The sequence below is a fragment of the Euleptes europaea genome, chromosome 5 (assembly GCF_029931775.1).
Source record: "Euleptes europaea isolate rEulEur1 chromosome 5, rEulEur1.hap1, whole genome shotgun sequence".
NCBI lineage: Eukaryota > Metazoa > Chordata > Lepidosauria > Squamata > Sphaerodactylidae > Euleptes > Euleptes europaea.
Window position 1 is genome coordinate 113,815,220 of NC_079316.1, and position 27,528 is coordinate 113,842,747.

General features: G+C 45.9%; 1 protein-coding gene and 1 non-coding gene across 2 annotated transcripts; one reads left to right on the top strand and one right to left on the bottom strand.

Annotated features, from left to right (window-relative positions):
* Positions 1-890: 890 nt before the first annotated feature.
* Positions 891-27,303, bottom strand: HELLS (helicase, lymphoid specific). The gene is made up of 21 exons (XM_056850552.1): positions 27,211-27,303; positions 25,507-25,629; positions 19,964-20,017; positions 19,107-19,122; positions 18,960-19,021; positions 18,227-18,271; positions 16,574-16,798; positions 15,203-15,385; positions 13,981-14,124; positions 11,464-11,660; positions 10,018-10,114; positions 9,465-9,626; positions 9,042-9,187; positions 8,108-8,246; positions 7,071-7,154; positions 6,870-6,989; positions 5,790-5,906; positions 4,555-4,714; positions 2,425-2,515; positions 2,177-2,253; positions 891-985 (listed from the first exon to the last, which is right to left on the bottom strand). Exons 1-21 carry the CDS (start codon positions 27,301-27,303, stop codon positions 891-893), a joined length of 2,430 nt encoding a protein of 809 aa, XP_056706530.1.
* On the top strand, positions 1,192-1,263 carry TRNAA-CGC (transfer RNA alanine (anticodon CGC)). Its single transcript has one exon. It is a non-coding gene; the product is annotated as a tRNA-Ala (tRNA).
* Positions 27,304-27,528: the final 225 nt, after the last annotated feature.

Consider the following 27,528-nt stretch of genomic DNA (forward strand, 5'->3'; position numbering starts at 1 on the left):
AAGACTTGTGTATAAAGCTTTAGGCAAATTTCTTGCCAGCATGGTGTAGTGGTGGACTCTAACTTGGAGAACCAGGTTTGATTCCCCACTCCTCCACATGAGCAGTAGATTCTAATCTGGTGAACTGGGTTCGATTCCCCACTCCTCCACATGAAGCCTGCTGGGTGACGTTGGGGTAATCACAGTTCTCTCTCAGCCCCACCTACCTCACAAGGCAGTTGTAAGCCGGTTTGATTCTCCTTAAAAGGTAGAGAAAGTCGGCATGTAAAACCCGACTCTTCTTTGCACATCAAAGTCTTGCTACAAGGACTTTGAGAAAAAGGACGTTGCCTCTGTTAGTCATTATATAGAAGTCATCTTTATTGCTTTGAACCAAAACGGACGTCAAGCAGTCAACACAGTCAAGACCCATCCTTGTTGTGGGAGGAAGAGGCAGGCAGGAGTGCCAGTAGCTTCTCCTGTTCTTAACTAAAACACACACTTCCATCCCATGCAAATAAATTGCTCAAAGTTACCAAGCACTAAATTGTAAACAAGCGCACGGAACACCCTTCTGCATAAAACTGCCAAAAGAATAAGAACATTGTTTAAAAAGCCAAAGGTTTCCTAGCAGGACTTCTACAGAAAACTGTACATAGTGAGCAGTGTAACAGGTGCTACAACAGCCAGAAAAAGATCTGTCAGTTATTTATCAACAAGGAATTCCCCAAAAAGCCACTAAATCGCATAGCCCAGTTGGGCAACATTACTCTTTGCCAGTCTTCTGCCATCACTTGAGATTACTAGAATTGGAACCAAGGTTTTGAAAGCCGAAAGGCGTCCATTTACAGTATTTTTAAGTTCAGGTGAGGAGAGGGCAGGTTGTTCCCTGAAGGCCAGGTGCTCCTAGTTCAAAGTACACTTTCCGTGCTGCCATCTTCCATGGTTTCCAACACCTTGAAAACTCCCGTTTCCTGTCTGAGTGGTGCAGACTTTTCCATTTGATCTAGAAGGGGAAAATAATAGAGATCTAAAGCAGTGGTACTTAGTGCATGGCTCATGGAGAGCCACATTCACAACGGCCATCAAACGAAAGAGCCACGTTCAGCAGGTTTGCTAAAAGACTGAAGGCAGATTCTGTGAGTCATTTTAACCTCTAGTTTTCTATTTCCCCTCCCTAGAATGGTTGGGAAGTTATGTACCAGGTCTAAAGGGGCTGTGGCTCAGTGGTAGAGCACCTGCTTCGCATGCAGAAGGTCCCAGGTTCAATCCCCGGCATCTCCAGTTAAAGGGACCGGGCAAGTAGGCGACATGAAAACTCTCTGCCTGAGACCCTGGACAGCTGCTGCCAGTCTGAGTAGACAATACTGACTTTGATGGGCTGAGGGTCTGATTCAGTAGAAGGCAGCTTCCTGTGTTCATGTAAAGGACTCTGATGGTGGAATACAGTGTTTACAGAAACTAGCCATAAGAGAGAACAGTCACCACAAATGCAGAGCTCCATTTATTCCTCTCTTGGCAAACAAAATGCCCCAAAACTACCCTCAAGGTGGCAGGGAAATGAGAAAGAAGCACTGGAAGAGAATGGAAAAAAAGGGATTTCCTCAGGGTCTAGCAGCACACCGATATTGTAAAGTTTCCCTTCTCCTAGCAGACTCCTCTCAGGAGATAACCATTCAAATTTTGCCTCCTGTCTAGTGGCATTCGTAAACGGCTAACTGAAAACCTTTCCCCATAGAAGATCTTTCCTCCTCTTCTTCAAATCATCCCTCCCAGAATCATCAACTTTTATTATTTTATTATTTCAACCTAACTTTGATTTTTATTCAGAGCTGATACTGTATAGAAATAAAACTTGATTGATTGGTATCACAAAAGGCGTCGCTACAGTTTGCTAAGAATAAACAATGAAACCTAATAAATAAAAATGGATACTCTACCCAGATGTTAAACACTTTGAAGAGATGCAGGAGGGCTTTCTTACCAGGTTGTTACCAAATTAATTTTAACAAGGCTTAAACCTCCTTGCCCCAATGAAGATATTCAAAAACTCAAACCCCCCCCCCCAGTGGCATCTTTCCTTGGGGACAGTAAGGGTGTTAAGCTCTAATAGCTCCTTTTACACATGGAGTTCTACATTTCGAATGGGCTCCTGGACAGCAATTCAGCGCTAATAGGAAATATAATCTGCACTTACCAAGAAGATCACTTCTATCCAGCAGTAGTTCTAGATCTTTGTCAGATATTACTTTTTCTCTGGATCCTTTAACTTCCCTGATAGCACGGAGGGCACACATTTAAAGTACAAACAAGAAAGTCTGTCGTCAGAATTATTTTCTGGTTGCTCCCCAGCCCCAAGTATGTTTTCTGTGCAAAGTAGCCACACTCTTATTAAACAAGCATGCTCTTCTTCAAGCTCAGCTCTGATGTATGAGGGGAACTGACCTGTCAAAGTCTCTGGACTGCAACAACTCCATCAGTTCCTTGGGATCTAAGCAGCTCTTGTTCACTCCAAATCTGCCTCCTTTAAACTGATCTGGAAGACAGAGAAGAGGGATCACCACGCCTCATTGTACGTCAGCTCAGTATTGATGGGACCACTGAAAAATTGCCGGCTCAACCACAGGTTTGGCACCATCACATTAGATTCTTTAACACCTTCCTTAACATAACACAAGGAAAGCCCTGCTGGATCAGATCCAGGCCCATCAAGTCTAGCAGCCTGTTCACACAGTGGCCAACCAGGTGCATCCTGGAAGCCCACAAACAAGATGCCTGCAGCCACATTATCCTACCTGTCTTCCACAGCACACAATATAACAGGCATGCTCATAAGGACATTAAGAAAAGGCCCTGCTGGATCAGACCAAGGCCCATCAAGTCCAGAAGTCTGTTCCTACAGTGGCCAACCAGGTGCCTCTAGGAAGCCCACAAACAAGACGACTGCAGCAGCATTGTCCTGCCTGCATTCCACAGCATCTAAGATAATAGGCTTGACTCAGGTTGTCTCTTCTCTCAGTGCCTCCCCCCATGATCAAAAACCAGTCAAGGACCACCAGGGCTCCCCGTGTCAAGCCTGACGCAAGGAAGCCTCAGACAGATGCACTGGAGTCACGTGATCTTGCGTGTTGAGATTCTTTCAGGTTGTCGCCAAGAGAACCGTTTACTACATTATCACCTCCTATGAAGAACTGTTTTCTTTCCCTTCCTTAGAAGCCAAGAAACAAGTCAGCAGAAACTTCGATCCTGCGGAAAAATTTACGCACGCCCCCCCCCAAATTCCTATGGCTCATGACAAGCCAGTGACCAAGAGCTTTAAGGTATGCAGAGAAGACAGAGAAGAGATCCTTTCCAGCGCTCAACATCAGGCGGTTCAGATCTGTGCAGGGGTCTGCTCAGGGGCTCAGTCCAACCTGGACCTCCACCACGACCTGCACCCAGAGCATTCAGAAGGCATGATCAGCTGTGTTGCCTTCTCTTTCCTGCCCCTGTCACAGTAGAAATGATCTCATCCCCAATACAGGAGATTAGACATCTGCTGGTTATGTCACCCTTTGTTTTACAGAAACAAGGCCTGGGAAAGTATTTTCCATGAGATGGCTATGGCCCTCCGCCTTCCTATCTCAGAATGAGCTCATAAGTATTTGTTGAGTAAACATTTGCGTCTGTGCTGTTATCACTTATAACAATAGCTAAACAGACACTTAGAAGCAGTCACATGATTGTCAGAATCAACTTCAGAGAATGAGCAGATGGTTGTGAAAAGCAAATCAGTTTTCTTTGAATTGAATCTCAGGATGCAGAGGTGGTAGAAGAAGATGACTAAGAAAACGAGTTGGTTTTTATATGCCGACTTTCTCTACCACTTAAGGAAGAATCAAACCGGCTTACAATCTCCTTCCCTTCCCCTCCCCACAACAGACACCCTGTGAGGTAGGTGGGGCTGAAAGAGCTCGGAGAGAACTGTGACTAGCCCAAGGTCACCCAGCTGGCTTCATGTGGAGAAGTGGGGAAACAAACCCAGTTCACCAGATTAGCATCCGTCACTTATGTGGAGGAGTGGGGAATCAAACCTGGTTCTCCAGATCAGAGTCCACTGCTCTAAACCACCACTCTTTACTACTACCCCATAATGATTGGTAAGATATTGGGATCTTTGGGCTTATTTGATAATCTCTAAAAACAATAGACAAAAGGCTGAAACCTGATTTGGTTCTTTCAGAAGCAGAGCTTCTGGGGAATTTTCAGTCAAAATCTCTCCAAGTGTTGCGAGGGAATAAGTCTCACTCTACACCCCCACCTCCACCCCACCCCCCCAATCATTTCCCCTCTCTGGGGAATGCTGCTTCCTCAGCAGCTCCCTCCCTCCCGGGAGTTCTCCATGCTCTTCTCTCCCCTTCACCTGCTCCCCGGCAGATGTTGGGGCCACCAGCAATGCAGCAAGCACATCTGGCCAGGTCACACAGAGATCCGATTAGGCTGATCAGCGTGCAGAACCTCTGGAAGCCCCGAAAAGGGCAAAAGGCTCTGACCGGAAGCAAAATAAACCATTTGGAGGCTGATGCATTCACTAACTTTTGTGGATGACCAGTTTCTCTAACTTCCTCTTGGCGGCAGCTCTCTCCACAATCTTCTGGTCAATGGTGTTGGCGGTTACAAAGCGGTACACGACCACCGGCTTGGTCTGGCCGATCCTGTGGCAACGGTCCTGGGCCTGAATGTCCGACTGGGGATTCTAAGGCAGAGAAAGGAACGCAAAAGGGGCTCAGAAGTTAAGTCATCCTCTGTACTGCGGCTAACTTTTGCCGGCTTTTCAGGCACTGCCAGATTCTCTGGGAGGGAGTTCCCCCATCTGCAAAGACTCCTCCCGGGAAGCACAAAGCAGCCCAAACCATTGGAGAAGACCAGCGCAGCTGATAACAGATCCAAAGTCTTACGGAAAAGACTCAGTGCGACTTCTTCCCACTCCCTCTCTCTAAATGGGTGATGGTTATTCTACGCTGTGCATTCCCCAGGAGGGCTGATTCAAGATTAGGCCCGATTGTGCCTGCTTTTGAGTGCTGTAATGTATTTATTTATATAAAATATTTATTTAGAAATATTTATAAGATGCAGAGTTGTTTTTTCTCTACTTTTAACGAGTCTCAAACCGGCTTACAATCGCCTTGCCTTTCTCTTCCCACAACAGACACCTTGTGAGGTAGGTGGGGCTGAGGGAGTTCAGAGAGAGCTGTGACCAGCTCAAGGTCACTCAGCAGGCTTCATGTGGAGGAGTGGGGAATCGAACCCGGTTCTCCAGATTAGAGTCCACCGCTCCTAACCACTACACCACGCTGGAAAGCCCAACTTTCCCCTGTCAAATTATAATCTAGAGCAAGTAACAACCAGAAAACAAATGATCAACATTAAAATAACTACTACACACAAAAAAAGGAGCATCAGCTGCCAGAAACCTGTCCTTTCGGACAGAGCAGGGTAAGAAACAGAATGTTTTAACCGGACTTTGGGTTTTAGGAACATCAGCTCCTGAAGCTCCCATTATTTCTGCCAGCTGCTCATCCTGGCCTGTGTGAACAGAGGCAGGCAGGCATTTCACGGCAGGCCTCGATACAATTCTACAGAGGGGGAAATATGGCTGTAACGTTCTGTTCAGGCAGTTGGCTCTTCACTGTGTGGCACCAGAAGAATAAATGGTGCAAGTTTCAGGGATGGATGTTGGGTCACTGCCACAAGGAGGGGTCTCCACAGTTCCCTGTGTGCATGAAAACTCTGCACATAGCCCTTTAAGTCTGCGGGCAAGTAAAACATACCCAGTCACTGTCATAAATGATGACGGTGTCAGCAGCCGTCAAATTAATACCAAGACCTCCGGCTCGTGTGCTCAGCAGGAAGAGAAAAACTTCTGGATCTGTGTTGAAGTTACGCATCTACAAAAGACACAAAGAGCAACTTTAAGGAAAGAAGGACGCGCTCCTCCAAATAAACCGCCAACAATATGTAACGGGAAATACAGTCAGCTTGTCTTTCGAAACACGCAGAATTCACAGAGGGGTCAAGCCTCCTTTAGCTACGAGGCCAGAACGGCACTCTCCCATTTTCAATCCATCAAGCCAATACGCTTTGACTTTCAGTTTTCTTCCTCACTAGTTGTGGGAGAGTATCGAAGTTCTGAGGTAAGATAAAGTGTGCCGAAAAGTCACAACCGACTCGTGGCGACCTCTGCATGGGGTTTTTCAAGGCAAGAGATGTTCAGAGGTGGTTTGCCATTGCCTGCCTCCACGTCACGACCCTGGTAGTCCTTGGAGGTCTCACCTCCAAACACTCACCGTGGTTGACCCTGCTTAGCTTCCGAGTCCCAACGAGGCTGGCCTGGCCTGTTAGGGCCTGGGAGTTCTACCCCCATTAATTTGTTACTCTGACAGTGAGGTCTCCCTCTCCACCACCCAACTCTAACCCACAGCCATCCAACTTCTATATTTTGAACAGGGAGAAGAAGAAGAAGAAGAGTTGGTTTTTATATGCTGACTTTCTCTACCACTTAAGGAAGAATCAAACTGGCTTACAATCACCTTTCCTTTCTCCTCCCCACAACAGACACCCTGTGAGGTAGGTGAGGCTGAGAGCTGTGACTAGCCCAAGGTCACCCAGCTGGCTTCATGGGTAGGAGCGGGGAAGCAATTCCAGTTCACCAGATTAGCCTCTGCCGCTCATGTGGAGGAGTGGGGAATCAAACCCGGTTCTCTACTGCTCCAAACCACGCTGGTGTCCCTATGCTGCAAGCCCTTCTGTTTTTCTGCATCACTGTCAAAATTATTTGCTGCGATGTAGAAAGGAGTGTCGGAGCCACTGAGAGAAGCGGCCAGGGCCTTTTGAGGGATGGAGTCACCTACATTTTCTTCCCTCTCTGCATAGGACATAGTTCCATCCAGGCGGCTGAACTGGTAGTCCCTCAGATAGCAGTAGTCCATCAGGATGTCCAGCATTTTGGTCATCTGCGAGAATACCAACACCTGCGGAAGAAAAGACAGCTAATTACCTTTCACACCAGGTTTCTGAATAATGTCTTGACACAAAAATGGAAAAATATATACCTTGTGCCCCCGCTTCTTTAGTTCTGGCAGCATGCGATCCAGGAGCAGGAACTTGCCCGAATTTTTCACCAGATTCTCATCGACCTTGATGTAAAAAAAACACAATCAGGTCAGTTTCAAAGGGACAGGGACGTCTGAAGGTGGTCTGAAGGTGAGCAGCTAAATCAGAGCCCAGTTGCACCTCAGAGACCAGCAAGATTTTCGGAATATATGGAATCAAAATTCTAATTTTTTAAATTTGGGGAATACTTTCAGAATTATATAACAATTGTTATTACAAGTGGTTTTGTTGATTATATTTTGCAATTCATTTTATAATATTGCTTAACTTCAACATTGTGTTTCATAAGTATTAACTATTATGCTGAATCCTTATGATTTAAGATTAATAGAATGATGACTGTTTAACTATTATTATTATATCATATACTGCTCATAACATCTAATGATGTTTTAATGGTTCACTGGATCAGTGCCTAAGAGGAGAAAGAGCAGCTTCTCTGAACCTGAAAAAAGATTTAGGTCCTTTAGAAGCGCTGTAGTGAGCTTCATTGAGGGGACAGTCAGGCGGGCCTCTCCCTGTGATCCTGATTCCCAGGCAGACACATACGGGAGAAGACAGCTCTTCAGATACCCTTTTCCAGGTCATGCAGGGCTTTAACCCTAATGAGCTGTGACCACGGGGGGCAGAAATGGATGCGCACTGTGGGCCTTAACCCTGTCCAGGGAGGGCAAATGAACGCAAGCAGCTATCCCACCCCCCAGCCCTGAGTTAGTGATCTTCATGGAATATCTACACAATGAAACATTTTACACTAATAAATAAATCTTTAAGGAGAACAGATGTTTTAGGGATAAACGCATACGAAACACAACTGCGCACTCTCCATTGCAAATAAAGAGAGACAGACACACCGAGTCAGGGTCACCAGCTGCTCTCTGCGAATCAGTCAGCTCACCGTGAAAAATGCAACACACACCCTTCCAAACAAAACAACAGACCAAGAACATTAGCAAGCTTCTTATTAATCCCTTACCTGAAACTGCTGCGTGGCAGGGTCCAGAGGATATTCAATGAGGTACGGGTGGTTGCAGCATTTCCTCAACAACATCATAATGTTCTGCAGCTTCAGGTTGATTTCTGAATTCGAAGGCATGTTCATTTCTATCACGGGCCTTGCAAAAAGTTTGCAAACACGACACCATGAGCATGACTCAAACACAGATCAAAACCAGCTGATATACAAAATTGGAGAGGGGCCATGGCTCAGTGGTAGAGCATCTGCTTGGAGTGCAGAAGGTCCCAGGCTCAGTCCCCGGCATCTCCAGTAAAAAGGGCCAAGCAGTAGGTGATGGGAAAGACCTCAGCCGGAGACCCCAGAGAGCCGCTGTTGGTCTGAGTAGACAATACTGACTTTGATGGGCCGAGGGCCTGATTCAGAAGGCAGCTTTGGGTGTGTGATATCTCTGCTCTAATTACAGGGACGTTTGTAAAGAGTAAGTGAGCCCAACTCTTCAAGACACACTTAATTTGATCGTTGACACACTGTTATCTCATCTGTACAAAATCATGTTTTAAAAGAAGAGTTGGTTTTTATACCCCGATTTTTTCTACCTTTTTAAGGAGACTCAAACGGCTTACCCATTGCCTTCCCTTTCTCTCCCCACAACAGGCACCTTGTGAGGAAGGTGGGGTTGAGAAAATTCGGAGAACTGTGACTAGCCCAAAGTCACCCAGCTGGCTTCATGTGGAGGAAAGGGGAAACCAACCCGGTTCACCAGACTGGAGTCCGTCGCTCATGTGGAGGAGAGGGGGAAGCAAACCCGGTTTTCCAGATTAGAGTCCACCACTCTTAACCACTACACCACGCTATCAAAACTGTCTCAAAGACTTCAGTTATTTCTAAATGCTACCAGATTGGGTGACAAGACACTCTGTACAACGAATGAAGCCCCATTAAGGATAAGCACCTCTCTTTTTCAACTTCCTCTTGCCTTTCGCTGATCAATACTTCCAGTTTGTCAGGGAAATCGTTTTTACCAAGTTCACAATAGTTTACCAGGTTCCGACTTCGGCGCTTTGGTCTGCCTGCAGAGTTCGATTCAACCACTGGTTCCTGTATAAAAGAAAAGTAGCTGCTACAGCTGCCGTTTCCCAGATTCCAGTGGAAAGAAAGAAATCACAAACAGGGCACGTTGTTTTTCAAGGAAGGTGAGTTGAACTGACCACTACGTTTCTACTAACTTCTATAAAGTCCGGGAGGGGTCATAGCTTAGTGGTAGAGCATCTGCTCCACAGACCAAACCGGCCCCCAGTATCAGTTTCACAGGGAAGAACCTAATCTGCTTACAGCTTCTCAGACCCTGCAGCAAAAAAGGTGCCACGGCAAATACCTGGTCATCCCCCAGCAACTTCCGAATCGTCTTGTTGACAATGGCAGTGTAGAATGTTTCTTGTTTCTTCACAAGAGGTGCATAGACGACGACTTCGCGCTTAGGAGGAACCTCTAAAGCGACGTCCAATTTCAGCCTCCTCAGTAAGAAAGGGGTCAAAATCTGGAGTTTAAAGATTAAAAATAAGTACATAACGCATCCAAGCAGCCCAAGGTTATCATCCAGTTGTCTTCTGTGGCAGAGCAGGGATCGGGACCTGAGTTTCCCAGATCCTAGTCTGATACGGGACACAGAACCCGTTTGATAGATATGTATCAACTTTTTATTACTGGCCCAATTATTTATATACACCTTTCACACACCTACGGATGAACATTAAGAGGGGGCTGTACACCGAAGTGCATGGGAACGCATACGGGTGTAGATATACAAGGGTGGGCATACTTATTTTAGCCCACTATGTTGTAAACAGAGGTGGGGGGAAAAGTGGAATTCCAGACAAAAACAAGAGCAAATATGAATGTATTTTTGTCTACTCTATGAAAGCCAATACCTGGTGCAGCATGTGCAAGATATTCTGCTCTCTTTCTTTGGCCACAATATCTTCAGCAGCTTCAGAAATACTGGTAATGTCAAACCAGGACTCAAAGCTAGAAGGAAAACACAGTCGTAGATTTTTTTTAAACAAAAATGGATAAGATGCGTATTTCTCTCTGAACTCTCTCAACCCCACCTGCCTCACAAGGTGTCTGTTGTAGAGAGAGGAAGGCGATTGTTAAGCGTATTTGAGACTCCTTAAAGGTAGTGAAAATCGGGGTATAAAAAACAACTCTTCTTCCTCCTCCTTCTCCACATTTTAAAACATTCTGCTGTGGAAAGCAGAGTTCTCCAGCCTACTGTATACAAATTTGTCGGGTAAGATGCATGTTTTCCACGTTTTTAAAAAAATTCTGTGGAAAGCAGGGTTCTCCAGCCTACTGTATCCAAATTGGTATATATTTGCTTTATCTAATCTACTCTACTCGTGGATGATAAGCTCTAGAAGTTTGCTTTTGCAAGTCAAGATTCGGAAGGCACTGCATTCAACACTTAAAATCTAGGTATGTATAGTGCAAATCATGGGCAAAAAATCATAATCGGCTGGGGGGGTCTTATCTGGTGGAAAGGCAGCTCAGGAATTCCAGGTCATGTAAATGAGACTGTTGGCATTTGCTAGGGCAGGGGGTCTCCACTCTTTTCCAGCCCGTGGGCACCTTCAGAATCCTACACAGCATGGTGAGTGTAGCCACAAAATGGCTGCCACAGGTTATTCAAAAGAGAAGAAAAACAGAGCAATGTGTCAGCAAACCATAAAAGGAAAAAATATGCCAGGTGACTAGTGACAGATTTATTGTCATGTACAGCCCCCCACCCCCCTACATGTTTCACTGCTTACGTTTCATTAGGGGGATCTATAAAAACATAATTTTACAGTAAATGTAACTCATAGAAGGGTTAAATTCTGTACTGGGACTTCTGACTTTGCTCAGCTAATCTCTATATTAAGAAATGTTGCGTCGTTCTCCACTCAATAAAAGAAGAATAGTTGGTTTTTATATGCCGACTTTCTCTACCACTTAAGAATCAAACCAGCTTACGATTGCCTTCCCCTCCCCACAACAGACACCCTGTGAGGTAGGTGGGGCTGAGAGTGTGACTAGCCCAAAGTCACCCAGCTGGCTTCATGTGTAGGACCAGGGAAACAAATCCAGTTCACCAGATCAGCGTCCGCTGCTCATGTGGAGGAGTGGGGAATCAAACCCGATTCTCCAGATCGGAGCCCACCGCTCCAAATCACCGCTCTTAACCACTACACCACACTGGCTCTCAATTGCTGTGGAAAGGTTCAGCAAAAAGAACTCTGGTCAGTGTTTGTTGTATATATTTATATAACTGTAATGTCTTAATTATCTGTGATGTCTGAGGGGCCCCCAGCATGAAACAGCAGATGGCTACTCGCCTCCTCAAGTCGTCAAAGACGTCAGGCAGCAGGAAGTTCAGCAGGGACCAAAGTTCGGACAGATTGTTTTGCAAGGGCGTGCCAGTTAACAGGAGCTTGTTGTCCGTCCTGAACTGCTTCAATTCCTTGACGAGACGACAGTTCATATTCTTAATCCTGTGTCCCTCGTCCACTATCAAGTACTTCCAGTAGAAATTCTGGAGAAAAGAACCGTTGGGTTATTTTAAGGGGGTTAAGGCAGAAACAAAAACATGCTTCTTTTTACTTCCATTCTGGTTTATAGTGGTTATTACGCTCTGCAAGTAAGAGCCCCGTGGCGCAGAGTGTTAAGCTGCAGTACTGCAGTCAAAAGCTCTGCTCACGACCTGAGTTCGATCCCGACAGAAGTTGGTTTCAGGTAGCCGGCTCAAGGTTGACTCAGCCTTCCATCCTTCCGAGGTCGGTGAAATGAGTACCCAGCTCGCTGGGGGTAAAGGGAAGATGACTGGGGAAGGCACTGGCAAACCACCCCGCAAACAAAGTCTGCCTTGGAAACGTCGGGATGTGACGTCACCCCATGGGTCAGGAATGACCCGGTGCTTGCACAGGGGACCTTTACCTTTACCTTTTTACGCTCTGCAAAGAAGTCTGAACTGAACACATTTCCCAAAGTAAAAAAGGGAAAGTGGAGAAACGGCTGCCTGGATCTAAATGACTAAGATGAGAGGGATACCTCACACTTTCCAGGTGACCAGAAAGTAGAAAAAAGTTTTTAAAAAGTCACAAAGGAAATGGTTTCGTTTCTAGAACTACATATAAAAGCCAGTGGTTAAACTGTACACACCCCTCCAAGAACTCTCAAGAGAGGTATTCCTCCTCAAGGTCTAGTAACTTGGGACCTAAGTCAGCAAAGCAAAAAGATAAAAGAAACTACTTAATCAAGCAAAATGAAATTAACATATGGGACTCTCTGCCAACAAGAGATAGTGACTACCTCTACTTTCCACCACCACTACTTTGGTGGTGGAAAGTGCCATCAAGTCACAGCTGACTTATGGTTTTCACAGAGAGAGGTTGGGTAGTGGTCTTGCCCTTGCCTGCCTCCGCATGGGCTGACAGAGCTCAGAGAGAACTGTGCCTGGCCCAAGGTCACCCAGCAGGCTTCATGTGGAGGAGTGGGGAATCAAACCCAGTTCTCTAGATTAGAGTCCACTGCTCTTAACCACTACACCACGCTGGCTCTCTACTACCACTACTTTACTTGGCTTTAAATACAAATTTGAGATAAAAAGCAGCAATTGGTGCAAGGGAAAAATTAATAGTTAAATTGTCCCTATGCGTTTTGCATACGCTTCTTTGGGGGATCTGATGAATAAAACATACCGTATATACTCGGGTATAAGCCGACCCGAGTATAAGCAGACCCCCCAAATTTGAGACCAGAAAAGGGAATTTCTTATTGACCCACGTATAAGCTGAGGGTCAATAAGAAATTCCCTTTACTGGCAATGCTGCGCTCTAAAATGGAGGCCGCCATTTTAGAGCGCAGGGATGGTCTCGCCCCTGCCCCAGGTCGCCCTCCCGCTGGCCTCCCAGGCCCTCCCGACCCACCCCGACCCCAGTGCCATCCAAGGGGGGGAGGGGGAAGAGCCCCTGAACCCCCTACTCACCGGGAGAGGTGGCGAATCGGCGGCGGCTGCGCGGCCTTCCTGGACCGGCAGGAGGCCCCTCCAGGCCGCTGCCGGCCGGAGGAAGGCGCCTGGGCGAGTTGGCGGCGCGGCAGGCAGGGGCCTCCAGCCGGCCCAGGAAGGCACCTGGGCGGCGTGGCCTGGAGGGGCCTCCAGCCGGCCCAGGAAGGCCGCTGGAAAGGTGCGCGGGCCCGGCGGCGGTGATGGCGGTAAGTTCCCTCCTCCCCCCTCCCCCCTCTACCGTATTGACCCGTGTATAAGCCGAGGCCGGCTTTTTCAGCCCTTTTTTTGGGCTGAAAAACTCGGCTTATATGCGAGTATATACTGTAATATAAAATGTTAACGTGTCTGTCTATATAAATTTAAAACCTGTCTATAAAATAAGATAGAACTAATACTCAAGTATAAATCAAGTGCATTATCAGAATGCATAAAAACGCTATTTTTAATTTACCCAAACACTACTTTACCTAAAAACCCTATTTTGATTTTACCTAAGACTATTCTCAGAGCATAAGCAGAGTGCATTGTTAAAGTACAATAAAAAAACATTAAAGTAACACAGATAACACTGTATCTTTAAAATTCACAAGAAATATTAATGACCTTTTTTAATATTCATATCTCTAAATATGGCCTGGAGAAATCTAGCAAAGTTTACCATAAACCCTGATAAATTGAATCAACGCACTACTGAAATGTATGTATCCAAGGCGACAATGAACCTAGTGTTAAGGGTGCATCCACACACGACGCCTGCCACAGCACAAAATATTTTGACACGCACCATCTGGAATCCCATTAGGGATCCCACTGGACTGTATTGATTAAACCACCATTTCTCACACACCTGAAGAGAATGTCTGTCTCTCATGGCTATTTCAAAAGAAGTGATGACCACGGGATGGACATTCAGAGAATCGTGTCTTTTTCGGATTTTATGAAGCCGCGCACGACGTTCTTGCTGGGTGCCGTGGTACAGCATTATCGGAACCTTTCAAAAAAACGTAAAACAATTATTTACAGTATAATGTAGGCCCCAAACCCAGCCCTTTATTATAGTCTAAGTATTCAGGCGTATTCACAACTTGGGGTGTGAACCGATGTTTTAAACAAAGCTTGTAAGCCACAATTTGCTACATCGACTTCAGATGCGCAGTGGGTTTGAGGCAGCTTTTCCAGGTCTCAAGTCCCGGGACATGCTCCCGAGATGCAGGAGTCACAGCAGCTAATTAATTAAGATGAAGATGGTTTCAGACGGTAGCTGTGTTAGTCTGCAGTAGAACAGGCAGATTCGAGTCCAGCAGCGCCCTGCTCCCCTGAGACCAGCAAGATCTGACGAAGGGAGCTGTGACTCTCGCAAGCTCATAACCCACTACTCCCAAACTTTGTGGGTCTCGAAGGTGCTACTGGACTCAACTCCAGCTAACCAATCAACAGACACTCAGTGGGTTATAAATTTGAATAAATAAATAAAATACAAATGGCTGGGAACCTATTCTGCCGTCCACCCCTGTGAGCACAGCAACCCACCGGAAGGACTCAAACAGTATCTATGGGACCGTTTCTCCTGAACATAAGAACATGGATCAGACCAGGAAGGCCCATCAAGTCTAGCAGTCTGTTGTTCCCACAGTGGCCAACCAGGTGCCTCCAGGAATCCCACAAGCAAGACGGCTGCAGCATTGTCCTGCCTTTGTTCCACAGCACCTAAGATAATAATAGTCCTGCTGCTCTGATGCTGGAGAGAATAGGTAAGCATCATGACTAGTATTCATTTTGACTAGTAGCCATGGATAGCCGTCTCCTCCATGAACAAGTCTACTCCCCACTTCAAGCCTTCCAAATTGGCAGCCATCACCACATCCTGGGGCAGGGATTTAACTCCACGTTAAAGTCCCCCCTTGACTTTCTCCACTGCACAAAGGTTAAGGAGAGAACAAGGGAATGTGCATTTTATCATAATCACGTTGTAAGGCCTCCTTGAGTTCTGCTAGAGAGAAAGGAGCCTAATAAACGCTATAAATAAAGAAATAAGGTAGTTTATTGTTTTGTATAAAACACATTTTTACCTTAGGGGCGAATCTTTTGAATTCTGACATCCAGTTAGGGAGCGTAGACAGAGGCCCACACACCAGGAACGGCCCGGTGACTCCCCTCTCCACCATCAAGGCTATAGTGGCAATACACTGGATCGTCTTTCCTAAACCCATTTCATCAGCCAAAATCCCGTTGATGCCATTCTCCCACAGCATCTGCTCAAAAGAGGGAAAAAAACATTAACAGGTTATTGGAAGAGCTTAACATTTATAATCTGCCTAGCCCCTTTTACACAAACAGTGACTGACTGGGATGCAGCCAGCAGCTGTGGGAGCCCACGAGGGGATACCACTCACTGCTTAAGAGTGGCGCCATGGGTAGGGTAGAAGAAGAAAAGTTGGTTTTTATATGCCGACTTTCTCTACCACTTAAGGGAGAATCAAACCGGCTTACAATCAGCTTCCCTTCCCCCCCCCCCCGCCCCCCACAACAGACACCTGGTGAGGCAGGTGGGGCTGAGAGAGTTTGGAAAGAATTGCCACTAGCCCAGTAGGCTGCATGTGGAGGAGTGGGGAATCGAACCTGGTTCTCCAGATTAGAGTCTGCCGCTCCTAACCACTACAGCACACTAGCTTTCTAATGCATACTAATGGGTACTAATGCATACAGGTCTACCAGGATTTCCAACTTCTACATTTTCTATCTGCCCAATGCTGAAGCCATGTCTAATGGCGAGAAATAAATGCTGTCATCATGAGCCAGCCAATCAGACTTTATCCCAAACCAACCCTCAGCTCTCTGAACCCCGATTTGGCTCGATCTGAACAGCAGGTCAAAGTGTTCTACTGAACGCAGTCTCTATCAGGAATGGTTCAGCATGGAGGTAGCTAGATTACTTTGCGTCAACAGGAGCCAACCGATTATAGAGCAGATTACTAACGAGTGAGCCAAATGGCTACATGGACCTCTTTAACAAGAAGAGTTGGTTTTTATATGCCGACTTTCTCTACCACTTAAGAGAATCAAACCAGCTTACAATCACCTTCCCCTCCCCTCAAACGACACCCTGTGAGGTAGGTGAGGCCGAGAGAGCTCTAAGAGAACTGTGACTAGCCCAAGGTCACTCAGTAGGCTTCATGTGGAGGAGTGGGGAAACCAACCCGGTTCTCCAGATTAGAGTCTGCCACTCGTGGAAGAGTGGGGAATCGAACCTTGTTCTCCAGATTAAAGCTCATGTGTAGGGGTGGAAAAACCAACCCGGTTCTCCAGATTAGCTGCTGCTCATGTGGAGGAGTGGGGAATCAAACCCGGTTCTCCAGATCACAGTCCACTGCTCCAAACCACCACTCTTAACCACTACACTTACTCTGATGCCACACAAATTTTTTAGAGTAAAGTCATACCCTCAGCCACTCCATGCCTTCCACTTGGTACCACCGCATTATCCCTCCAGAGAAGAGCTTGGGCTGCTGGAAAGGTACCGGCTGGCCGTTAAACGTCCGCACTGGGTCAATGAAGTGTTTGGCGCTGTGGCGCACCGCTTGGGACAGCCTGTTCTTAATAATGCTGTTTGAGTCCCCATTATTTAGGAATTCTTCTGCACACAGTTTCAGAGATGAGCTTTTATTCTACAGGAGAAAGTTTACAGACAACAAGTTTTCCATCCACACTCTGCGCTATTATATTTTTTGCTATCACCGACGTATTCTGCTTTAGTCAAAAGCCTGACAAAGTGAAGACAGTTCATTAAAAAAAAACCTTAAGTCTTCATTCAAAACTTAGGTCACTAGGAATACAAAAGCGAAGAAACGAAAGCGAAGAATACGAAAGCTAAGAAACAATTGGTACAAGGGAAATAAAGAAGGGATTCTTTGTAAATATATACAGAATACGGTGTTGTTCATATTGTGCTAATGTTCTCTATATTAAGATGTATTTAGATGTTGCGCTCTGTTCATGCTCTATGAATTGTCCTATGTGTAATTTTTTTTACAAGTTTTAAAATATTGTTTAATATATACCTATATTAATACTTTGTGTTAATTTTTATTTATTAGATTCGCAAAACACGTTGGGGTAAGGGAATTGTTAAACTATTATTTCCCTTGCACCAATAGTTTCTTTGCTTTGTTTTGGTACGGTCCCCTCTTTTCTTTACTTGGAATACAAGTAAATGCATGCATTCCTCATTACTATTTTACTATACAGGCAGTTATTTTATAATACTCAAATGTCATTACTGAATGCTTCTCAAATGTAATGAGATTCACTGCATCATACGGTTTACTTTTTTAACCACCTTCCCACCCAAGAAATGCAACAAACGAAAGCCAGAATCCAAGTGGAGATTACTCTTTTACATAATTCTCTCTCGCCCCTTAACATACCAATACCTGCACACAGAGCAGGAAAACAAGCTGCATTGTACAGTTTCCTTTTCTAACCATGCTTCCGCCCAAGAAATGAAACAAACGAAAGCCAGAATCCAAGTGGAGATTACTCTTTTACATAATTATCTCTCACCACTTAACATACCAATGCCTGAACAGCACAGGAAAACAGAATACTTCAAAACCAATGAAGACCGTGTCCCAAATGCAATCGCTCCTGCATTCAAACAGTGCAAAATTATAAAATAGTTCTCTATGTTCAAAATGCAGTGTTTCAGGTGCTACATCGCCCTCTGCTGTTATCACCGCAACAGGCTAAAATGGCTACCACCGTGACAATTCACTTCTATTCACCTCCAGAACTTAACTTCCATTGAGCAGACAAGCAAAACGTCAGTGAACAGTTGGTATACAAGCACATTTTAGTCACGTGTGTCCGGAAGTGCATATTATTACATGCAGGAACACTACCAAATACCGTATTCATGAAGGCTTTTAAAAAAAGGCATAACCAGTCTTCACAATGGTTAAAAGCAATGTTCAGAAGCAGGTTCTGCACGACAAACTTTGTTTGCATTCAAAAACCACAACTGCTGAGTAATCTGATAAAATATAGACGCTAGCCCCCCCCCACCGATCAATTAGATTTAAATTAAATCGATATACCTGATTCTCTTCGGCTTTGCTTTTTTTGGCAGCAGACAAGATTTCCTAGCAAAAACACAAAACACAAAAACACCACGTGGTAGAAGTTATAGACAGTCTGTGTAAAGAAACTTAGAATTTCACAGCATTTAAATTTAAAGATATTAAAAGACTACCCAGCACAAAACAGAAGGGAACACATATTTAAAGACATTGGCCTTTTATGAATGGCTGTTTCCCTCGCGGTCACCCCTTCAACAACTTCAGGGCTCTGTTTTGATTATGCATGCAGTTTCCGACCATCAAAGGTTGCCTCGTTTTCCCCGGGTTTTCAAATATGAGATACGGTAAAACAGGTCTCTGAAAACGCGGACAAAATGTGAGGAAGCGAAGGGGGAAAGAGAGGCAACCTGGCAGGCTTAATCCAAAGACCCGAAGTCTTCAGAGGGGTGACGGCGAGGGAAACAGCCATGCATAAAAGACATTACACCGCGTAAGGATATCATGAAACCGCTGTAAATACTGTGGGTTGGAGCCCATGGTAACCTTTCACTAACGATGGGGCGTGCCTGTGATCTTCTAAGACTTTCTTCTTAGCCTTCCCCATGTATCATCTTGCCAACCCCAGGTTCGCTTTTCTGTGTCGTGCCGGATAACCCATCTGGATCTTCGTTTCCTCTTCTCACCGCCTTTGAAAGCATCTTCTGGATCTCATTTCTAGCCTGCCTTCGGAGGAAACGCAACTAAGATTTACCTCTTTAGACATGACATCCGAGATATTGTATGTTTCATCTTCTCTGGCTCTCTTTTTTGCACCTGTAACAAAATATTATGCAGATTTCAGCAGATGAATGTAGAAGGATAAGCAAAACCAATCAAACGTTAGGATTTTTTAAAAGACTTACCGAGTTTGCTTTCTTTTTCACCAGAAAGTTTTTCATTCTATAAGGCAGATATTTAGAGTGAGAGAAATTAGCTTTGTACATATAGAACTGATACTTGAAATCACTAGTGTGAACTATTATTCTCAGACTTTTTATATTCTTCAGGAACTGATTTTAAGATTCTTGCCATAAATTATTTTTAAAGCTTGTTATAAGGGAGCAGAGAATAAAACTGGAACTATACTTTGTTTTTATTTATATTTTTCTGGAAGGGAAGGTTCGGTACACCTTGTGTTTGAATCAAACGCACACCCCTCTGCATTTTCACCTCTGCCTTGGTGTCAGTGCTAACACCAACAAAATTGAGAAGTGGCAGAGAAGTCATTAGCATTTCACAGTTGGAAAGGGTTTTTCTCTGCTCTCTCAATTAGCATTTGAAAAATTCCTCAAATGCTCTTTCCCCTCCCCCAAAGCATTAAGAGGCCAACTGGTCTTCTCAGGGGAGATAACTCAGTATCTTCCAGTAATTAGCATTACCAAAGGATTCAAGTGCTGGGCTATTCAAAAGCAGTTTTTAAAAAATTGTCACTTTGTGCTGTTCTTGAGCAATGCTAAACATGGACCTGAAATTTCTTTTCTGCATCTGGTGTGAAAGGTAAACCATCTAAACCCCCCCCCCAAAAAAAACCCAGATTGCCCTGTGACAAGTGCAAATTTAGCAACAATAACAACAGGAAGATGACCACTGCGGGAAAAACGTTTTCAGCAAGAATCTGCCTCAGTGACCATTTGGATGACTCCACGACAACCTTATTGTACCAGTTTACAGAAGAGGGTTCGTCATTCTACATTTATCTAATATAAAATCATTTACCTTGGTGGTTTTTAACATTTCTTTTTTTTCTAGTTTTTCTTTTTTCCGCTGTTCCTAAAAAAAGAAGAAGAAAATGGTAACATCCCTCTGGTACTAATAAGTTAACGATTTAAAACACGGAGAAAGAAAAACGCACATGCGGACTGGGTGCAGAACCAGTTTGACAGAGCACTCAGGAACTTTAACGATTATTAGATTTTCAACTTTTTTTTGCCAGATGTTCAGATGTGCCTTTAGTATCTAGTTCTGAAGCCAATTCACAAGTTAAGAACCTATTCCACCAACTTCTAGAGCATTCGAGGCACTGCAAATTATAAAATGGAGGGTTAGAAATACAAGTAGAAAATGAAACAAGGATATGCTAACACAGTAATGTACCATAAACCTAACACCTGTACATGTATACAGGTTGTATTAAGGCTGTTACCGCACTAGGTATTCCCAGCGATGTATCAAGAGTTTGGAAATGTTATAAAAAACATCGCTTTAAAAGTGTTTTTGGATGCCATGGCTAAAAAATGGTTGGAAGAAGTCTTCACAGCTAAAGGGGCCAAACAAAGTGCGAACAGTATTTTTTATAACATTTCCAAACTCTTAATACATCTATGGGAATACCTAGTACGGTAACAGCCTTATTAGTTTGACAACTGTTTCTTTGGAAAAGGTCATGATTTAACTGTCACTGATTTTATTTTTAATGAAACCCAAAGAAAGCCCTCTGGTGGCACAGCTATCTGCAAGGACCAGAAACCCTAGAGGTCCACCAGCGCTCGCAGCTCCATATGAAGAAGAGCTGGTTTTTATATGCCGATTTTCTCTACTTTTTAAAGGAGAATTCAACCGGTTTACAATCACCTTCCCTTCCCACCCACCCCCCACACACAACAGACACCCTGTGGGGCAGGTGGGGCTGAGAGAGCTTTAAGAGAGCTGTGACTAGCGCAAGGTCACCCAGCTGGCTTCATGTGGAGGAGAGGGGGATCAATCCCCGTTCTCCAGATTAGATTCCACTGCTCTTAACCACTACATCATGCAAGGCTCGTTAATCACTGCATGATAATTGGTGCCTTCCATGCTTCATCTGTTCTTGTGCAGACGATCATGTTTGGTGTGAGGTGGGAATTTTCAGGAACGACATAGGAATGCTTGCAAACATTGCTGGGTCGTTGCTGAAGCGACACCCCGGATTGGGTAGTGGTTAAGAGCAGTGGACTCTAATCTAGAGAACCGGGTTGGTTTCCCCACTCCTCCACATGCAGCCTGCTGGGTGATCTTGGGCTAGTCACAGTTCTCTCTGAACTCTCTCAGCCCCACTGACCACACAAGGTGTTTGTTGTGGGGAGGGGAAGGAGATCGTAAGCCGCTTTGAGACTCCTTAAAGGTAGAGAAAATTGGGGTATAGAAATCAACTCTTCTTTTACCAACTGAACACAGGGGTTGTGATTGAGTTATGCCCAAATGAAGCAACCAACAGATGTATTTATTTATTAGATTTATACCCCGCCCTCCCCTGAGCAGCTTCCAACATAGCAAACACAGCAAACAATGCGTATCAACACTGAAACATACATATAGGAACACTAAAACGAAACACTCCTAAAACACACAGATGGCACACCTCCATTCCATAACAGCTCCTATAACCAACCATCCTCCATAAGGAGATGGGCTTAACAATGGCACTCAGGAGGCCAAAAACCATGAAGAGGACTACAGGCTCGAAGACCAAGGGCAATGGGGGATGGAGAGAACTAAGCTGTGGCTCAGTGGTAGAGCATCTGCTTGGAACGCAGAAGGTCCCAGGTTCAATCCCCGACATCTCCAGTTAAAGGGACTAGGCAAGTAGGTGATGTGAAAGACCTCAGCCTGAGACCCTGGAGAGCGGCTGCCGGTCAGAGTAGACAATACTCACTTGGATGGACCAAGAGTCTGATTCAGTATAAGGCAGCTTCATGCGTTCATGTGTTCAATAGCTCCAGAAGACTTGAGTCACTGAGCCAAGCCACACGGGAGGGGCCATGGCTCAGTGGCAGAGCCTCTGCTTGGCATGCAGAAGGTCCCAGATTCAATCCCTGGCATCTCCAGTTAAAGGGATTAGGCAAGGAGGTGATGTGAAAGACCTCTGCCTGAGATCCTGGAGAGCGGCTGCCGATCAGAGTAGACAATACTGACTTGGATGGACCAAGGGTCTGATTCAGTATAAGGCAGCTTCACATGTTCAAGCATGGGAAAGGGAAGGAAACAAAGAGGAAGGGGGAAAGAAGGGGTGGGAGGCCAGCTAATCCACATAACTGTTGCTGACCTCAACCGTATGCCTGGCAGAATGTCTTACACACCCAGCGGAACTGAGCCAAGTCCAGCAGGGCAGGGGTCTCACCAGGCTGGGGCCAGAGCCAAGAAAGCCCTGGTTGAAGACAGCCGGATGGTTCTGGGGCCAGAGACTACCAGACAGCTTCAGTGTCTGCTCCAGTCCGCTTTTCTGCCACACTCTAATTCAGGGGTCCTCAAACTAAGGCCCGAGGGCCGGATCCGGCCCCCGGAGGGCTTTTGTCCGGCCCGGGGACCAAGGAAGCCAGTCCCCCCTTGCCCCCCTCCCCAGAGCTTTTCAGGGCTTCCTGGCTGTGTACGCACAACTGGAAGCCTCCCTCCTGCCCCAGTCGCCCCCTTCCCTGCTCCCTCTCCAGCCCAAAACCCCTTTCCTGGGCACACAAGGCATCTTGCTGCTTCGCGTGCCGCCCGGTCGCCCCCTTCCCCCTCTCCCTCCCAGGCCCAAAACCTCCTTTCCTGGGTGCGTGAGGCGTCTTGCTGCCTCGCACGCCGCCCAGTCGCCCCCTTCCTGTCCTGGCATTCCTATTTTGGCCACAGTTGGCAGCGTTCTCACGGCTCAGGCCTCTCTCTCCTCCTGGGGGTATCCTTGTGGCCTGGAGGTAATTGTAGGGGCCCCTTGGGGGGGCTGGGCATATCTCCAGGGAGAAGAAAAAGACTTGTGGCCATTTATGCACAGGAGGTTTTGCCTTGGATTTGCCGCTCTCCAGATGCACATTTTCCCCATCCGAATTCTCAGAACTCAAAAGTAAATCCCCCCACCACCACCCCAGGGGAGAGTTTGGAGAATTCGGATGGGGAAAATGTGCATCTGGAGAGCGGCAAATCCAAGGCAAACCCTTCCATGAATAAATGGCCTTGGTTTTTACATGCCAACTTTCTCTACCACTAAAGGGAGACTCAAATTGCCTTACAATCCCCTTCCCATACCCTCCCACAACAGACTCCCTGTGAGGCAGGTGGGGCTGAGAGAGCGCTAACAGAGCTGTAACTTGCCCAAGGTCAGCCAGCTGCTTCGTGAGTAGGGGTGGGGAAACCAACCAGGTTCACCAGATTAGCCTTCGCTTCTCACGTGGAGGAGTGGGAAATCAAACCCGGTTCTCTAGAGTCCCCGCTCCCAACCACCACTCTTAACCACTACAGGGGGAATGACCGGGCTTGTAAGGAGGATGCTTTTCCGGAGAGCCCCCTCGCGCCGCCGCCTCCTCCCCCGAAACAGTCCGGCCACCAACAGTGTTTGAGGGACAGTGAACTGACCCCCTGTTTAAAAAGTTTGAGGACCCCTGCTCTAATTCTAGTTCCTCCTACCTCATCACCCTTCTCTGACATAATTCCGCAGACAGCATAATTCCCTCGCAATCATGCCATTGCCAGAAGCATCACGTAGGTTATGTCTCATCAGTTAGTTATGCTGTGTATCCAAAAACTTTCATACTTAAAAGTCCATGCTGCCACTAAACTTCGTGTGAGCTGATTTCCAAACTAGATTTTTTTAAAAACACCTCTTTCAATACGACGTTGCTACTTACAACATGAGGGAGGAAATCCTTCTAACCAGTAAAACTATGCAACATTCAAAACCAAATGCCCTCTGCTCATTTCCAACTTGACTTACCAAGCTTCTATGTCAGTTTTTAAATACCCAAAGCAGTTTCGAGCACATAAAAATATAACTATCAACTAAAATCACCCTAAATTGTCAACATATTTAAAGTTCCAGAAAGAAGCTTAAAACTTCACTACCAAAAGCCTGGCGCTAAATAGAAAGAAGAGTTTCTAAAGGCAATTCTACAATGTTGGGAGAATAAATTAAAAGGGCCTACTCACAAGAAATACCAACCAGGGCCTCCCCAGCAGGCAGTGAGACAGAGGAGCTATATGGAGGCACTGCAAGGTACTCTGTTTGGGACTTTAAAAAGCAAAATTGAGCCTGTAAATTTTATTTATTTATAGGTAAAGGTCCCCTGTGCAAGCACCAGATCATTCCTGACCCATGGGGTGACATCACATCCCAACTTTGTTTACGGGGTGGTTTGCCAGTGCCTTCCCCAGTCATCTCCCCTTTACCCCCAGCAAGCTGGGTACTCATTTTACTGACCTCAGAAGGATGGAAGACTGAATCAACCTTGAGCCGGCTACCTTGGGATCGAACTCAGGTAGCGAGCAGAGCTTTTGACTGCAGTTCTGCAGCTTAACACTCTGCGCCACGGGGCTCCTTTATTTATTTTATTTAGCCAAACTTATAACCCGCTCTACCCCAGCAAGCCAGGCTCAGAGCGGTTCACATAACCCACAAAATATACAACACAATAAAATCAGATAAAACAATACATTAAAACAACCCTAAATGGATTAAAATCACAAATTCTAATTCCTAACAGCAAATGGAATTGCAGGATACGGCCACAGTATGGCCCGCAGGTAGTTGTTCAGCAGTGGCAGAAAGGATAGGGAGGCCAGCATCTATAGTACAACCGTAGCTGGCCTCAACCAAATGCCTGGTGGAACAATTGTTTTACAGGCCCTGCGGAATTTCATAAGGTTCCACAGGGACCGGGTCTCCTCAGAAAGACTGTACCACCAGGCTGGGGCCAGGGCTGAAAAAGCCTGACCCTAGTCGAGGCTGGCCGGGGACCACCAGTAAATTAGTAATAGATGATCTTAGTCTAGCAAATCAGCCAAAAACTGATAAAAAGAATGATATCAAGGAGTATGACTGACTGCAACCAGCATCTTGCGTGATCATACAAAGAAAAACCGATAGGGAACACTCTTTGTAAACTGCAAGGAGAGCTGGTTCTTTTCAGGTCATTAAAGTACCACAATTTGCGGGAGCGTGTAACTCTGGTGAACTCATCAGAAAGGCATGCTATGAATTGAAAGAGAAGCAGTCAAAATGCTAGAACTCACACCAGATTAAAATTGTGTCAAGCTTCATCCAGGTTTTCTTTGGCAATGAAGCTCTGGAGCCCAGGTGCCGAACTCAACTGTTACGAGGGCCGGATACGACACAAATATCTCTTGGTTGGGCCATGCCTCGCCAGCCGATTGAGATTTGGGGGTGCCTGCATCGCGAGCAGAATAAGAGCTCTCAAGGGGCCGGATCCAGCCCGCAGGCCTTATGTTTGACACCCCTGCTCTGGAGCATCCGTGTGTGAACACAACCTGAGACATACAGATGTAGTCTAACTTCTGAACCTTTGGCAGCGCACACGTACCTCTAGCTGCTGCTGCTCCATTTTGGTTAGCAAGAACTTTGAGTAGATGTTGCTTTTCTCCAGCAAGTGCTGAAGCCTCTTAAAGCGCATTTCACTCGAGTCTCTGTCCCACGACATGCGAGCCTGGGGAGCGAAGCAAGAAAACAGCCGCCTTTCAGTTTCAACAGTGCATACACCCCTGCAGAGATGGCCCAGGCTAGCCTGATGATGCTGGATCTCAGAAGCTAAAGCAGGGTCGTGCCCTGGTTTGTGCTTGGAGGGGAGACCACCAAGGAAGTCCAGGGTTGCTACACAGAGGCAGGCAGTGGCAAAACACCTCTGGACATCCCCGCCATACACTCCTGGAAAAGTGATGTTGCAGCCACTGGAATTAGTTAACTTCCCAGCAAAGATATAATGTAAATTTAAGCCCCTCAACATTCATGGGGTGGGGGGGATTTTTACCAATTCTGCTGCCTGAATTTCAGGAGCTTAGTGGACAGCTGTTGGAAAGGTTAGGTAGGAAAATCTCACTCTCCAATCCAGGCTTAGCTTGTGATACTTCGTACTCTACTCATGGTTACGAAGACTCTTGAATTCTCCCGTTCTTTCCCAAGTACTCACCAGATGGGATTTAAATATCATACCTATTGATAAAACGTAAATACTCTTGCCCACTAAATAAATAAATTTATTTAATACAGTCCAAGACCAGCAAAATAAAATCCATATAATAATCCACACTTCCAGTATCAAATAACTTTTGAAGAAAGAAACATTTTAAAATTATAAATTCACGGAATTCTACAGTATCTTTATGAAAATTATAGCTAAAACTCTTGCCCACTAAAAATATTTTTATTATTTCTGTGTTCTGTTAGAAGACACAAACTATATTTCTGTCATTTATCTGCCAGCATGGTATAGTGGTTAAGAGTGGCAGACTGTAAGCTGGAGAACCAGGTTCGATACCCCACTCGTCCGCATGAAGCCAGCTGGGTGACCTTGGACGATTCAGTTCTCTCAGCCTCACCCACCTCATAAAGTGTCTATTGTGGGGAGGGGAAGGTGATTGTGAGCCACTTTGAGACTCCTTAAAGGTAGAGAAAAGCAAGGTATAAAAATCAACTCTTCTTCAACTAATGAATGTAAACTGAGATTTCACAAAGTATTTAATGTATGAAGATCCAGCTAGCTGCTCCTTCACAATTTGTGTGCATACAGTCACCACACAACTGACGTAACGAAAAGAGGACGCTGCCATCGTAGTGGAATCGTTAGATTGCAAAATGAAAACAATGAGCCCCTTCAGAGAAACATTGAACAAATCAGCGTCCTTCCAAAAACCTTTGACTGAAAAGCCAGGAGAGATGTTTCCTCACCACTGGCACGTTGATTATTGATAAAGGTCCTGCTGGACTTCCGTTTTCATAGCATCACAGAGCTGGAAGGGACCACCGGGGTCTAGTCTGACCCCCTGCACAATGCAGGAAATTCACAACTACTTTTCTCAGTGACCCCTACTCCATGCCCAGAAGACGGCCAAAAAACACCTGGCTACCTCTCTGGAAACACCAATTCTGTGCCTTCCAGTACGTGGACCTGGCGTGTTTCTTGCCTGATTTTATTACTGCGTGCCTCCTTGGAGGGGAAAAGCATTGAGCACTGTGTTGTGGTTCCTGGCACAGACCCCAAAAAAGGGCACCGGAGGGGGGGGGCACCCACCTTCTCCATCATCTGCCGCTCCTGCTCCATCCCTGCGGCCTCCAGCTGCTGCTCCTCCTGCTGCATGGCTGCCGTGATCACCGAGGCTTCCATCCCTCCTTCGCTCCTCTCCGCTGCCAGCAGCCCTGGAATCGAAACACGACGGGAGAGGATTCAGGGTGCCACGCCATGGAAGGCCCTGCAGAGGCCGGGGGGAGCCCGACAGGACCCTGAGCTGGTGGCGGCGGCAGCAGCAACCCTCTCCCCTCCTCGGCTTCATATTGAACTGAAGGAAGGAGGGTTTTTTTTTCCCATTTCTGCTCCGGCCCCTCCAAGCCC